Source organism: Hydra viridissima, unplaced genomic scaffold (genome assembly GCF_058129835.1).
Source record: "Hydra viridissima isolate aposymbiotic clone 2 unplaced genomic scaffold, HvirCarnegie_v1 scaffold_4, whole genome shotgun sequence".
Taxonomy (NCBI): domain Eukaryota; kingdom Metazoa; phylum Cnidaria; class Hydrozoa; order Anthoathecata; family Hydridae; genus Hydra; species Hydra viridissima.
In genome coordinates this window covers 19,151,250-19,167,766 of record NW_028324303.1, presented here as the reverse complement: position 1 = coordinate 19,167,766, position 16,517 = coordinate 19,151,250, and the positions used below count along the sequence as shown (strand labels likewise).

The window sequence follows — 16,517 nt, the reverse complement described above, 5'->3', positions numbered from 1 at the left end:
CCATTTTTAAAAACAAATTCGATAATCCAAACGCAGCGCCCATTTTTTTCGGAAAATTGTTTACAAAGAAAAGCGAAAAAAACATTGAAGTTTCTTCTTTGTTTTTCAAAAAGAAAAAGAAAGAGTTTGTGAAAGTGAATCCTTTGGAATATGTTCGACAAAAGTGCTACGCCGTCGGTTCTTTGAAAATTGAAGGTGTTTTTGTCGGGGCGCAGATCGAGTCCATTCAGGTTAGAATTCCCGAAGTGGTCATTGCAAAAAATGAACCTTCAGTTCAAAGCATCATGGGTGACAGTTTGGATTTGGGAGAAATGGAGTCTGACGAATAAATGTAAAAGCACGAAGAAAAAAATTAAAATAAAATGAGTTAAAAAAATTTTCTTTTCATATAAAAAATGCATAGAATTCCCGAAGCGGCCATTGCAAAAAATGAGCAAAATGAAAAAAAAAAGCACGCTGTTGCACTCGGCATCTCAAAACGGTAATTTTGCTGTAGTCAAATTTTTGTATCTAAAAGGAGCCAATGTCAACGCAAAAAATGATTACAATATAACGCCGTTGCATTTTGGATCTCAAAACGGTAATCTTAAAGTGGTCAAATTTTTGTTGCAAAATGGAGCCGATGTTAACGCACGTGATGATGACAACATGACGCCGTTGCATTTTGCATCTCAAAACGGTAATGTTAAAGTTGTCAAATTTTTGTTGCAAAATGGAGCCAAGGCCAACGCAAAAAATGATTACAATTGGACGCCGTTGCACTTGGCATCTCGAAACGGTCATGTTAAAATGGTTAAATCTTTTTTGCAAAATGGAGCCGAGGTCAACGCGCAAAACGAAAAAAAATTCACTTCTCTTCACGCGGCGTCTGAAAGAGGTCATTTTAAAATTGTCCAATTTCTTTTGCAAAACGGAGCTGATTTTAACGCGCAAAATAAATACAATTGGACACCGTTGCACTTGGCATCGTTTAACGGTCACATCGATGTCATTCAATTCTTGTTGCAAAAGGGAGCCGAGGTCAACGCGCAAAATGAAGACAATCGGACGCCTCTTCACTATGCGTCTCAATACGGTCATGTTAAAATTGTTAAATTTTTGTTGCAAAATGGAGCCGAGGTCAACGCGCTAGATAAATACAGTAATATACCGTTGCAGTTTGCTAAATCAAACGGTAGTGTTAAAGTGGTCGAACTTTTGTTGCAAAACGGAGCCGATGTAAACGCGTAAGGTGACTTGGATTTGGGAGAGTCTAAATCTGACGATGTGAAAACACGAAAAAAAATTGAAAATAAAATGATATAAAAAGTTTTCTTTTCATATAAAAAAATGCATGAGTATAGAATTCCCGAAGAGGTTATTGCAAAAAATGATTAGACACCGTTGCATTTGGCGTCAAAAAAAGGTCACAATGACGTTGTAGACTCGCCTTTACAAAACGGAGCCGACGTCAACTCAAAAAATGATTACAATGATACACCGTTGCATTTGGTATCAAAAAAAGGTTTTTCAAAAGTCGTTGAATTTTTGTTGCAAAACGGAGCCGACGTCAACGCAAAAAATGATTACAATTGGACACCGTTGCACTTAGCATCTCCAAAAGGTCACATTGACGTTGTCGAATTATTGTTGCAAAAAGGAGCTGAGGTCAACGCAAAAAATGATTACAATGATACACCGTTGCATTCAGCATCTCGAAACTATCACATTGATATTGTAGAATTGCTGTTGCAAAACGGAGCCTATGCAAACGCGAAAAATAAATACAATTGGACACCGTTACACGTTGCAACAGAAAGCGAGAAACTCAAAATTGTTCAATCGCTGTTGCAAAATGGAGTCGATGTGAACGCGCTAAATGAAAAAAAGTGGTCGCCGCTGCATTGGGCATCTCGAAATGGTCACGTTGGTATAGCCAAATTGTTGTTGCAGGAAGGAGCCGATGTCAACGCAAAAAATGAAGACAATAGAACGCCGTTGCACTTGGCATCTGAAATAGATAATGTTAAAATTGTTGAATTTTTGTTGCAAAACGGAGTTGATACCAACGCGTTAGATAAATACAATAACACGCCGTTCCAGTTGGCAAAAAAAAAACGGTAGTGTTAAAGTGGCCGAATTTTTGTTGCGAAATGGATCTTAGATCAAAGGAGTCATGGATAACGAAGAAATGTGAAAACACGAAAAAAAATTGAAAATGAAATGATTTAAAACATTTTCTTTTCATATCAAAAAATGCATGCCCCTCACAAGTTTTTTAAAAATGTTGCCTCAGCAGAAAAACACATTGCTTCGAATTTGGAAATTTCGAAGTTGTATTTGGGACATATGGATGAGAGAATAAAAGAGTTGGAAAGAATCAAAGAGTTGGAAAGATTCAAAGATTTGGAAAATTTAGTGGAAAGAATCAAAGAGTTGGAAAATTTGGCGGAAATAATCAAAAACTTGCAAAAAAAAACATCGCAAAATATTATTGTGGTAAAAAAAAATTTGGATCATCCAAATTGTTTTAACATAAACGGTCATCATGAGATTTTTGCTCAGAAAGACATTAAATTTGCTGCTCTTTCTCACACGCCAATATCGTTGTCCGTTGGATTGAATTTTGAAAAAGGAATTGTTGTTGTCACTTTGATGAACAAAATCAGCGACCAATTAAACTTTTACAAAAACGATGCTATTTTTTCAGAATCTGTGGACGACGTCACTTTGGATGTAAGCAACAACAGTACCAATTACGTTATAGTCAAAAAAGGCGAAAAGCTTTGCAAAATAAATCACATCGATTCGAATTAAAAAAATCTGTCTTTGTTAAAAAAATGGAGATAATAAAAAACACTGAAAAAATTTATCCAGTTCTTCCAACAGCACCATCCGATGGAGGACACGTTTACCGTCTTCAAAAAATAAGCGAGATCCAAAAAGAAATAGAGGATGAAAAAGTGAAAAGAATGGCTTTGAGCAAAAAGTACCGTCGAGTGGCAAAAATTATTCGTTTAGCTGACGATGGGTTGCAAACGTTGTGCATTGGTTTGGGAATTACAGGTATTGCACTTTTGTCAACCGTCGTTGCCACTCCAGTTTCGATTGCGTGGGAGGGTATTGCGGTTGGAATGGGGGCTTTGTCCATTTTCGGAAATCACCAAAACAAAAAAATGATGTTGAGGGCTGAAAAGCATGAAAAATTAAAAGTTCTTTCCGAGTCAAAATTGAATACGATTAGCGATCACATTTCAAAATCGCTCATGGACGGATTTTTGAGCGATTCCGAATACGAATTAATTTTCAGCGAGCTTCAAAAATTTAAAGCCATGACTGAAGAAATCCGAACAAAAACAGAAAGCAGCACTGATGAATTGGCTAAAGAGTCACTGATCCAAAAAGGAAGAGAAGAAGCCATTAAAGCATTTAACAACCTTTTTCAAAAAAATTAAAATTATTTTCACGGATTTGTAAGAGAAAAAACAAAAAACACAAACGAGTTTTCGTTTTTGTTTAAGTTTTTTTTTCTCAGTATTTTAAAAAATGGAATTCTTTAAAATACATTACCCAAAAAAGAGAGATGAGATTGTAAAAAATTATATGGCCAACGGGGAAAAAATTTACAATGAGAGCCTCAACGCGAACATTTCAGATGCAAATTATCAGACTGATTTGTCGAAGTTTTTTAAGCCGCTCATCAAAAGCAACGAAAAAGTGAAAAACGAGATAAAGAGCATCGCATACAAACAAAGAGGTTGGAAACAGTCCAATGGCTTTAACTTACCCAGAAAGCGAGACGCCTTCTGAAAGTTTAAAAGGTGCTGAAAAAACTTTTGGAAAAATGAATGTTGGAAATATAATATTGGAATATTTGTCAAAATACGCAGCCAAAAAAATTTCTGCAAACAGAAATTTTGGAGTTCACGCAAATGAACGCGGAAAAATGTTTATTGGAAACAAAGAAATTTTTATCGATGAAAACGACATCATTATTGATGGAGAAAAGTACAATGGGACGATAGGTTTTTGGGAGTTGATCACAAGATCCAGGCCTGATATAACAAAGGTAACAAACGAGGACTTGGAAAATTATGAAAAAATACTGGTCGAAACGCAGGCAATGGAGAGAGAAGGGAAACCAACCGTACCAAAAGCTTCGAGAAGCGAAAAGTGGGATAAGATTGTTTCAAATTTTTGGGAAAGAAATTACACAAAAACAAGGGGAATAAAAGGTCGTGGAGTGATCATTCTTCCGAGCGATCCGAATGCGCTTGTGCAAAGACTTGACTTGAGCATCGCAGCAGGACGTGCTGGAAATATCGCATCTAGAAACGAAGCTGTTGCCATTTGTGACGAGCTTTTGAGGCAGGAGAGAATCAACAAAGAGCAATACCTATCGATTCAAAAATACATTGAGTCGTGAAACACGATGGCGAATTAAAAAAATATTTTCTCATTTTAAAAATGCTCATTGTGAACAACAGAAGATATATAAAAAAGAACGTCGTCGGAGGTGGAGGAATCATGGTTTTGAAAAAAGCGGATGGAACTGCTTACACAGCAACAGACAACATTGCCCTGGTAAACAACGCCATTATGTATTTGTTCAGCGACGTCACTTACGACTTATCGGGGCAGCAAGTGGAGAGAGCCATGTACCCAGGTCAGGGAACAACCATGCTTAGATTATTGAAATATCCTTTCGGCTTTCAGATTACGGATGGTTTGAAACAAATGTCGTATAAAGACACATCAAACGTCATTGGAAACGCGGGGTTCACCGTCAGACGAGACCATTTGTTTGCAGACACCACGTGCATTGGAGCATTTTCTTTTAGGATGCCTTTAAAGCACATTTTTGCTTTTTGCGAAACTTACAGCAAAGTCGTTTATGGATTTAGGCATACATTAACCTTTACAAAAAAAGAATACAATGACGCTATTTACAGAGCTGGAACTGTTGCTGCAGGAATGATCGACATCAAAAAATTCCGACTTTTCATGCCTAGACTTGAGCTTGATGTTTTGAAAAAATCCAAGTTTTTGAATTTAATGACAAAGAAAATTTCCGTTCCAGTGGCTTAAAAAGCAAACAAAGTCGAAAGACAAGCCGTTCCCGCTGGTCTCACATAATTCACCTGGACTCTTGGAAGGATAACGGACTAAAGCGTTCCGAGATATATTGTGTTCGGCCTTCAAACAAACAAACCTTCCAGCCAAACCGCAAATCCAGCCATATTCGATCATTGCGATGTAAGCAATTACTTCGTCACCGTCAATGGGATAAAATATCCAAATTACAATTACGATTTGAATTTTGGAGAAAAGAAAATTGTTATGTCTTATTCCAATGCGTTCTTGTTTGACGAAAAATATTACGGCACAAATGAGCTTGTTTGCCAATCAGGTTTGTCTCTGCTTGAATATAAAAATTTGTATCCGTTGTTTTTTGTCGACATCAGCAAGCAAAAGGAAAGAGTTGTTTCTGAAACAGCCGAATTGGTTGTCAACCTAAAATTCCGAACGGCAGTACCCGACAGCACCGTTATTTTCGCATTGATCATTTCAGACAAATTGATTTGTCTGAAAAATAATGATAATTTTCTTGGCAATAAAAAAATGGAAAATAAAACTGTCAAAGAAAAAAAAGTCTCAATGACAACATTGAAAAGTCAGGCTAGAGACCGGGCGATAAAAGGTTTTTCAAAAATGACCAGGGAACAGCTCGTTGAGGCTATAAAAACAACAAGGCCTGTCATTGGTCCTCATCCTGTAGCACGCAGACGAACGACTGATACAAGACCGGTTCCTCGTCAAAAACCTATCATCGCTCCAAAACCAATAACAATTCCACCTAGACCAGTCCTACAGAAACCACCTATTGCTCCAAAACCTGTCCATTTGCAAAATCCTGTTTCTGCTCCAAAACCGACAGGTCGTGAAAGCTCGGTTCCAGCACCAAGAGCTGGCTGGTTTTCAAAAATTACAACGGCTATCTCCAACGGTTTAAACCAAATAAATTCTCTCGTTGATCCATAGGTTCTATAGAGCCGCACACAACGATTGCAATTTAAAATACAAAATTCCAAAAATCGTTCCTGTCGTTTTTCACAATTTGACGGGTTACGACAGCCATTTGTTTATCAAAAAATTGGGAGGAGAAATAACCTGCATTCCATGCAACGAGGAAAAATACATCAGCTTCTCGAAAAAAATCAAAGTGGGGGATTGGTAAAGACGGAAAAACAAAAGAAAAAAAACATTGGTAAAGACGGAAAAACAAAAGAAAAAAAAATTGAATTGAGGTTCATCGACAGTATAAAATTCCTTTCCTTCAGTTTGGATACTTCGTCTAAAAATTTAAAGCCGGTGTCGTACAAATTTATTTCCCCCATAAATTTATTTTCGTGGCGCAAGTTTCAGTTACTAAGGAAATAAAATTATGCGGCTTGCGCATAAAATTGTTTCCCGATATAAATTTATTTCCGTAGCGGAAAAAAATTTGCAGAAAAAAAAATAATTTTTTTTATTTATTTGCGAGGTAAAGAAGGTAATTTTATAGCAAAACTTTTTAACTCAATAGTAAACTAGTCACTCAAATATATAAGGAGATCTAAAGGGGGAGCGCAAAATACCTGAGCCCATAGATTTTTGGGGTTGATTTAGTTTAATTTTTTACTGGTATTTTAGTTTTTCCTATATTTTCTTAAATTTATTATACTAATACTGCCAAAAGAGCTCCTATTGGAATTACTTAGTCCGAGCGTCTGAATACTTTTAACCGTGCCTTTGAAATATTCTCATAATATTAACTTTAGCAGCTGTGAGCAACCTTTTACATGGATTATTAGTAAAAAAATCAATAACAATTTAAAAAATCTAAAATGTATTATCATATGACCAGATCGACAAAAAGACTAGTATTACAACCTAGCCAGCACGGGAACGTACAAAAAAACGTGTAACTAACGTTTTGGACGCGTTCTAAACGCATGCAAGTAAAGACGCTCAACGATATCCTCTTTGGGCGATTAAGTTCCATATGCGTATAAAGTTGATTCTAATATCCAAGCTGACATTTGGTCCCGAAAATACGTCTTTGAACGTTCAAAAGACGTTCAGAATTTCTTTTAAACGTTCAATAGATGTTTAATATGTTTTGAGCGTTGAATTTAGTAATCACAAATATTCTTGAGCTTTAACGTTCAAAAAACATAACAGTGACGTGAGTGAATACACAATTATAATACAAGAGCTTTTTTCCAAAAAATTTAAACTAAAAAAACATATTTTACATTACAAAATCTACAAAACTGACAGTATGAATTTCTTTTTCACTGTTGCCTTTTCTATCCATCTAAAAAAATAGAACAAAAAGTATTAAACGGGCGTGTCATTAAAATCTTCTTGGTCTGATGCCTGATTCATGAAATATGAATCAAGTAATTTACTTCGTTCACCTGCCATAAATATAAATCAATGTTCATATATTAACTTTGAAGAACGAAAAAATTATCTTCTTCTTATACGTGTTACAGGATATAAACCCTATCAAACATATTTCTTGACTCTAATTGTCATCGAATATGCTAATCCAGCAGGTAACTGAAAAAGTTTTAGTACAAAAGGTAAATTGAAATTTTTCACTAAAATTTTTCACTAACACTTTTTTTCCCATATGCTTAATAATGTTTTTAACAGAATTGTGGCTATGAAAAAAGCCTTTTTCGTGATGATTGTGCTGCCTAATCCAAACAAGACGCATCTTTTGTATTTACCATACAGAATTGACATCATAGATAGAAAATGTAGATTCTTCAAACAGGTTTAATCTTGTCTTCTGAAGGCATCAATATCCACAGAAGCAAAAGTCTAACTTTCAGCATGCTCTGATAAAACCTTGCAATAATAAACAAAATAAAATATATTTGGTATGCCCTATGGTAAAAATAAATCAAAATAACTTAATTCCTGATGCATAACACATTTTACCATTAAAACATTAATATAAGTCGATCCCTTAATGTTTGATTTGACAAATCCTCACATTAATACCTGAAATAAAATAAATATGATATATAAAAATGATAATGAAAAAGTATAGATCCATTCATGGACTAGGTATTAAGGGATGGCAGGTGCCATATATTCAGGTTACACTGATTTATTAAAATTACTTAACTTTAGCATCTTGTCTAATTAGTAGAAAACTAAAATAATCTGAAGCTATATTAAAAGTTAATTATCAAATAATACAAAACAGACATTTCCATGCGCTAATTTTTTAAGCATCTGCCACTGATTTACAAGAAACATGAAAATAATTTTTACAGCTATTAAACTGCATAACTTTTTAACCCATACTGAACTTCTAATCTTTTATTAGACAATCTACACAACAATCTACAATTATCAGACAATCCAAATTAACAAACATTAAAAATTGCAGAACTACTTTCACAATTATGAACTGTCTTTTCCAAATATGACCTTGGAAATGATGTAAAATACTTTGCTTTAAAGCAACTGTGCAAATGCTGGCGCATCGCAGATTGATTGTACGAAATGGATGCAACATTTTGTCCCATACAAATATCTACTGCAAATGTAATTGCAAACAAACCACAGTCAATTCCTCCAATTTGTTGCTGACATGGTTGGTATAGACACATAACTGTATTTTTAGAAGACGATATAGTTGAAGCAATTTGGTTTTGTACATGCAAAATTGGCATTTGTTTCTTCATTGAGTCATAAATTTTAATAACTCCATCACTGCAACCATGTGTGCTAACCAATAGCCAGTGAAGGGATCCGTCATGCAAAATTTGTAGCATCTCCTGTGACTGTTTGCTGAACATAAGATGTGTTCCTAATAAAGTGTCTTGCATACCTTGAATAGCAGGAAATTGATTTCTTAATATTGCTTGAGCAGCATTAATTTCAATATCTGTTAACATGTTTTGATTCAAAATACTCTCAAACACAGATAAACTAACTGTAGTGCTATTTTTTGGCAAATAAGAATGAATATGGTCAATATTTCTAATATCTGACTGATTTTGTAATGAGATTGTTTGACTAGATCTAGTCTTTTGGACAACATTTGTTTCTGGGTAACTACTAAATGACAAATCTAAATGAGTTGCTTTTAACAAATCTAAATGAGTTGAATATTAGTTTCTATGTCTTGACATGGATAATAAGGTTTAAACTGAGAAACATTTACTTTTGTCTTTAAAATTTCACCCTTAAGATTTTTTTAAAGTGCTTGCACTGCTTTTCTTGAGCAACTTTTATATTTTCTCTAACTTTTTTCTCTATAGCTTTACAATCATTAACTACCTTTTCTACTGCAAAGTCATATAATTTTTCAGAAAAACTACTAGTTAAACTATCATCAGTCTCATTCTGAACATTTATCACTTCAATACCTGGAGGGTGTCTTAAATACATAAGATAAAATGGAGTCATCTTTGTAGAATTCTGGCATGATATGTTCAGTCCATAAGCAATTGCAGATGTGTAACTAATATAAATCATCAAAAAAGAAAATAATAATAAATGAAATTGTACATTTTAGAGAAAATGAGTTAAAATTATAAAGACTATCAAACCTATCCCAGTCATTCATCTCATTATTAGTATACTTGCTTAAAGCACGCTTAAAAGTTTGAATTATGCGTTCATCTTGACCATTATTTTGAGGATGGTATGCTGATGTCACAGAATGTTTAATACCCATTAATTGAAAAATTTTATGATTAAGCTGTATAACAAAAAAATTAAAAATAATAAAAAAATTTAACTACCACAAAGAAGATAAAAGTTTTAGAAAACCTTTTAGCATTTACCTTATTTACAAATTCTCTTCCTTGATCAGTGATTACTTTTTTTGGTGGACCATACATATGAAAAGTGTTAACCGAAACAGTAGCTAAAGCAACAGCAGATTATTCAGGCAATGCCCTAGCAACAATCCATTTTGTAAATAAATCTGTTATTGTTAAAACATATTTATTGCCGTTTAATGTTTCTGTAAATGGACCAATTAGATCAAGTCCTAAAACTGCCCATCTTTCAGAAACCTAAATTGGGTGTAGTTGTGGTGCAATTGTTTTTATTTTTTCAAATGACTGACATCCCACTGAGAAAAATGAGCTCTTCAAAGAGCTCTTTTAACAGTAATTGCTATAAAAAGAGCTCTTTGAAGAGCTCATTTTTCTCAGTGGGATTGTTTACATGTCTTGATCTATAGATAATATAGACTATCTATTATTTAATTAGAAAAATATAATTTATACAACTTAAAGTGTATATTATTAATGTAGGTTACATGTTTATTTTCTTGATGTTATTAGAAAAATAAACAGGTAACCTACGTAAAAAACAAGTAATAAACATGTACTTAACCCATGCTTCCACATCAGATGTAATTGACATCCAATAGTATAAAGCTTTAATTTTAATTTGTGTTCTTACTATTCCTTGATAAGCCCCACCAGCATCATTATGGCATTCTTTGAGAGCCCTCCTTCTTTCTTCTTGACTATATAAGACAAGTCGTAGAGATTCATCTCTATTATAGTACAAAAGTCCATCTGAAAATTTAACCATTTTTTAAATATAATTCAAACATATAATAAAAGTTTTAACTTAAAACTGAATATTTTAAATTGAATGGAAAGTTCTCAAGTATTAAGTTATGAGTACTGACTTGCCTATTCCTATAAAATTCTTTGCAGCTAATCATAGCCCTCGTTTTTCACTGTTCAAAACAGTGTTTGCATACTTACCCTCTTACGTATTGCCTAATCTCTTCAAGACGTAACTCTTGAGTTTTAACATTGATCTTAGGCATTGTTTAAGAATAAATGTAAAAATAATATATCAGAATATGCCAATTTATTTATTTATAAACTTTCAATCAATATCGGAATTAAATTTATGGGTGTTATTGTTAAGTTTATATGGGTGTTCTTAAGTTTTCGGGCGGACCTCTTAAGCCAATCGGCGTGCGACTCGGAAATAAATTTATGGGGGAAATAAATTTGTACAACACCGGAACAGTTCAAAAACCTCTCAAAATATTATGAAGGAAAAAAATTCGATTTACTTTGTAAAAAAGGCGTGTACCCTTATGATTGGATGAACTCATTCGATAAATTTCAAGAAACGCAATTGCCACTAAAAGAAGCGTTTTTCTCAAAACTCAACCACGAGGAAATAAGCGACGAAAATTACGCGCATGCCCAAACGGTTTGGAACGAATTTCAATGCAAAACGTTTAGAGATTATCGTTATAGATAAACGTTAGATGATTTGTACAACGTGTCAGACGTTTTGATTCTGGCGGATGTCTTTGAAAATTTCAGGGACGTTTGCATAAAACATTACCAGCTCGATCCAGCCTGGTATTACACGTCTCCCGGGTTTGCTTGGGACGCTTGTTTAAAAAAAAACAAAAATAGAATTGGAATTGTTAAGCGACCCCGACATGCTTCGAATGATCCAAAAAGGAACCCGTGGAGGTATTAGCATGATTTCAAACCGGTATGGAGAATCGAACTACAAATACATGGAAGACTCGTACGATCCAAGCCAACCGTCTAAATTTATTAAATACTTAGACGCTAACAATTTGTACGGATGGGCTATGTGTAAACCACTTCCCACTCACGGTTTCGAATGGATGACAGAAAATGACCTCTCCAATTGGAGATCGGTTCCGTGCATTTTGGAGGTTGATTTGGATTATCCGGAAAGCCTTCACGACGAACAAAACGATTACCCTTTGGCACCGGAAAGAATGAAAATTGGAAAAGTGGACAAACTCGTTCCAAATTTAAACGACAAAAAAAATTATGTCTTTTACTGCGAAAACCTAAATTTGTACGAGCGATTGGGACTAGTCATCACCAAAATTCATTGTGGAATAAAATTTGAGCAACGGGATTGGATGAAACCATACATTGACCTAAACACCAAATTGAGAACAAAAGCCACCAGCGAATTTGAGAAGGAATTTTTCAAGCTGATGAACAATTCGGTGTTTGGAAAAACAATGGAAAACATTGAAAAACGAGTGGACGTGAGACTGGTAACAAAAAAAGAAGATGCAATAAAATTACCGGCAAAACCAAATTACGACCGGCACACGATTTTCGATGAAAACTTGCTCGCCGTTCACATGAAAAGAACAAATATTTTTTACAACAAACCAATTTATTTGGTGATGTCCATTTTGGATTTGAACAAAACTTTAATGTTTGAATTCCACTACGATTACATCAAAAAAAAATTTCCCGGGAAAGCAAAATTGTTGATGACGGACACGGACTCGCTAGTTTACGAAATAAAAACGGACGATTTTTACAAAGATATTTCCGACGATGTGGAAAGTAAATTCGACACGAGTGATGTTAGCAAAAGCCATCCAGCCATTCAAAACGTTGGGTTCAAAGTTGGCTTAAACAAAAAGGTCATTGGGATGTTCAAAGACGAAACCGGAGGAAAACAGATTGAAGAGTTTGTCGGTCTCCGGTCAAAATTGTACTCTTACAAAATACATCAAGAAAAACAAGAAAAAAAATGAAAAAAATGCAAAGGTGTCAAAACAAAGGTCGTGGAAAAATACATTACCCACGACGATTACAAAAAATGTCTCGAAACCAAAAAAGAAAAAATAAACAAAATGAACGTCATCCGATCCCATTTGCACGACATATACACGGAGGAAATTAACAAAATCTCTCTCAGCTCCCACGATGATAAAAGAATCATTTTGGAAGATGGGAAACACACATTGGCTTATGGACACTACAAATTAAAAGAAAAGGAACAAAAGGTACCCACCAAGCACAACCATACGGGACCCACACGGGGACTATCTGGGGTGTCAAAAGGGAACCGTACGGGATTTGGCCGCGGGATCTACACGGGAACCATAAGGGCAAAAAAAAAAAAAAAACGAAAAGTCTTTCTGCTGCTTTTTTCTTTTCCCCGTATTGACCCCAGATTTCTTCCAGATTGTTTTAAATAGATCTAATTTATAGATTTTGTTTTCAATTTTGTTTATTTATAATTTAAACTTTTTAGATTTTGTTAACAAACTCTAAGAAAATGTAAATTATAAATAATTTTTATATATAAACATTAAAATTTTAATGTGTATTTGTTTCATTTTAAATAAATTAAATGACCATTTAAATTGTGGTATGTGATTATTTAAATAAGTGGTAATTTGTTTAATAGTAATAATAAAAACAATAATAACAATAACAATAACAATAATAACAATGATAATAATAATAGTAATAACAATAATAATAATAACAATAGTAATAACAATAATGATAATATTGATAACAATAATAAGAACAATATTAATAATAATCATAATTATATTAACAATAATAATAATAATAATAATGATAATAAGAATAATGATAGTAATTATAACTGTAATAATAATCTATAATATAATTAGTACAGAAACGTTTAACGTTTAACGTTTAACGTTTAACGTTTAACGTCGTTTCGTCATTAGTTACTAGGCTTTGAATTAGTTACTAGGCTTTGAAAGAGCGCGTTCTTCAAATGCACGCGGCCATTGGAGAAAGATCTTTTGAGCGAGTTAAAACTTTTTTCCTTTTGGAACTTAATTATTAGTTTAGATATATTACATAAAGAATCATCTTAATCAATTATATATCATATTATAATTGAAGTAAGTATATGAAATAGTTATATATACATTTTTATCAGATAAAGTAGAAAGGATTTAAATTTTTATTAGATAAAGTAGAAAGGATCTAAAGAAGAAAGGATTTTAATTTTTTAAATTGTATAGATTTTGTTTGTTTTAGTTTTTCTTTTAGCAGTTTTATTTTTATTATTTTATTTTTTAGAAAGAAAATAGGGGAATGGATGTTATTTAAAGTTATACTAATGCTATTTCCATAGAAGGGTTATTAATACTTTGAAATTTCTGTGATGCTATTAACTATTTTTTTTCTTTTTTAGAAAGTTTAGAAAAATAAATTAAACTTTTGTGCCAACACTGACATGGCATGTCACATGTTATTGTATGTAAAGGTTAAATTTTGTTATGAAGATTACAGTTCTTATGAGAAAAAAAAGAAGGTAAAGAGAATTGTTTGTAAATATATATTTTGTATCTTTTTATATTTTCTTGCGACATTTTTAGAATTTTCGTTTGCACACGTTTATTGTTTGCTTATATGCTTTTTTGATATGTATGTGTGTGTGGTAATAAGTGCTTTATAGTTGTTTTATCAATGTGTTTTTATAATAATGTAAAGTGTTTTTTTTACTGTTTGTGTATGTGTTAATATGTGTTACATAATTGTTTTAAAAATGTGTTTAAATATGTATATAAGGTATTTATTTATTTTAGTATATATTTAACCTTACATACATATTTAAACACATTTATTGTGCTTATAGTTTGTACATATGTTTATGTTATGCTCTTTCTGTGTTTTTAAAGTGCTGTAACTTGGTAAACATCTACCTGAAAATCAATTATTGTATTTTAGAGAAGGAGCAGAACATATGGCTTTAGATCGTGCAGCTCAGCGTGATATGCACCTAATGGCATGGTTTAAGTTAAGTACTGAAAATGAAAGAGCACATTGCTATTCGTATGTAGACATTCCTTATCACTTTATATTTGATGATAAACATTGTAAATGGAAGGTTAGATAAAGGGGTGGTAATAAGGTGATAGTAAGAATGTATAAAGTTAATCAAACTGGAGAATTGTTTTTTCTTAGACTGTTACTTTTACAAGCAAAAGGAGCAACATCTTGGGAGGATGTGCATACTGTTGATGGTATTTTCCTTGAAACGTTTTGTGAAGCATGTGTTTTGAAAAGTCTGTTGCAAGATGACACTGAATGGCAGAATACTCTTTTTGAGGCGGTTTTAACACATATACCAAAGAAAATTAGACAGTTGTTTTCAATTATTTTGACCTTTTGTGAACCTGACAATCCTTTAGATCTCTAGAATACATACAAATTTTTTATGATGGAAGATTTCATTCACCACTCAGTCCCACTTATAATAGCTGAACAAGCTGCTCTTCATCAAATTGAAAAGATTATTAATCAAATGTGTTATATAAAACCATATTTGTTTATAGTTGTATATATGTTTAAATTATGTTGTTTCCATGCTTTCAAAGTGGTGTGATTTGGCATTATGTTGAGCAAGATTGATAACCTTGCCAGCCAAGCGATGTACTTATAGCAGAGTTGTGACTTGGCAGCATTTAGTGCCAGGCGGAGTTACTGCTTTGGAGCTAGGTTGTGTTGTCTAGCCTTTTTTAATTATTCTCAAAACACATAATAATGTCTGTTAATGTTTAGCGTAATATGTATGAGTGTATGCAACCTTGATCTTTAAATCTAGGGTGTTTTCATGTCCTAAATTTGAAGTAATTGAATAACTAATATTGAACATAAAAACAAATATACTTTTATGTAGTTAAATATTTAGTAAAAAGATAAATATATAGTTAACTTTAATTTGGTTTTCTAGGTTTGCCTTTCATATTTTAATTTGGTTTGTTATTTTCGCTGGATATTAGGATCAAGGGTGTAAATATTCTATTGCTATGTGTTATTGTTGTGATGTTTTGTGTTGATAGACTGCTTGGCTTACCTTCACGTTGGTGTCTATTTTTAAAAATGAATAATAGGTAGTTTCTTTATTGGAACTTACTGCTTTTATTTATTTACTAAAAGCCAACATTATGCTAAAAATGCAGTTTATATCTTAATTTGATTTTTTTTTTTTTTTTTTAATTTATTTTAGTATTGTCAATCCTTTGCACTTCGAAACAGATTTTATGTTTACATTTTCGATATATGTTTATATTAACTGCCATGTCAAAATAGGTTACTATAAATAGGTAAATCCATGTTCAGTTTTTATGTGGTTTTTTTTTTTTTTCTTTAAGATTTACAATTGACGCATTTATACAATTTATAAAAAGAAAACCTGATTACCTTTTATTGTAAATTTTTGTCAGTTAAAATGATATAAATATATGCAATTAGTTCAATTTTTTTTAAATTTTCTCTATTTTATGTCTAATAATATTTGTTGTACGTAACTTAGGGGATCTTTTTAAACGGGGGGGGGGGGGTGAATATTGTAGTTTTGCGCATTTGTCAAATATCGAGTTACTTAAATTTTATAAGGTGTTTAACTAATTAATTAGCTTAATTTTGAGGAAAGATAAATTCTTATATGTTAAATTCATAAATCATTGTTTCACATTTTATTATTCTGGTAAAAGGTCTTCATCAAAAACTTGATTACTCTTAATAAAAATAACTCTATTCTCCTGACCACCATTAAGGCCAAAACGGGGAAGGGAGGTCCTTTATTAGTGTCAAAACATTTAAGAGAAATAAATTTCGAGTAACAAAAGGAATTTTTAGTAAATTGTAGCAAATTACCGTTTATTAAAAACTGTTGAAACAAAGAGGCCATATATAAAA

The 16,517-nt window shown here is 32.7% G+C and overlaps 1 protein-coding gene, 1 long non-coding RNA gene and 1 pseudogene across 2 annotated transcripts; 2 read left to right on the top strand and 1 right to left on the bottom strand.

Annotated features, from left to right (window-relative positions):
- The first annotated feature begins 648 nt into the window (after window positions 1–648).
- Window positions 649–2,103, top strand: LOC149890338 (uncharacterized). Its single transcript, XM_090085254.1, has 2 exons — window positions 649–1,218; window positions 1,378–2,103. The coding sequence occupies exons 1-2, from the start codon at window positions 649–651 to the stop codon at window positions 2,101–2,103; spliced, it is 1,296 nt and encodes a 431-aa protein (XP_089941380.1).
- A 6,305-nt stretch (window positions 2,104–8,408) lies between these two features.
- Window positions 8,409–9,608, bottom strand: LOC149890337 (uncharacterized; annotated as a pseudogene).
- A 4,396-nt stretch (window positions 9,609–14,004) lies between these two features.
- Window positions 14,005–15,731, top strand: LOC149890336 (uncharacterized). Its single transcript, XR_016452001.1, has 2 exons — window positions 14,005–14,127; window positions 14,544–15,731. It is a non-coding gene; the product is annotated as an uncharacterized LOC149890336 (long non-coding RNA).
- The last annotated feature ends 786 nt before the right edge of the window (window positions 15,732–16,517 follow it).

Excerpts from the sequence above, each read along its gene's own strand:
- LOC149890338 (XM_090085254.1), top strand. The coding sequence starts at position 649 with ATGACGCCGTTGCATTTTGCATCTCAAAACGGTAATGTTAAAGTTGTC. Across the intron at positions 1,219-1,377 it reads TGTTGCAAAACGGAGCCGAT|ACACCGTTGCATTTGGCGTC; the intron begins GTAAACGCGTAA and ends AAAAATGATTAG.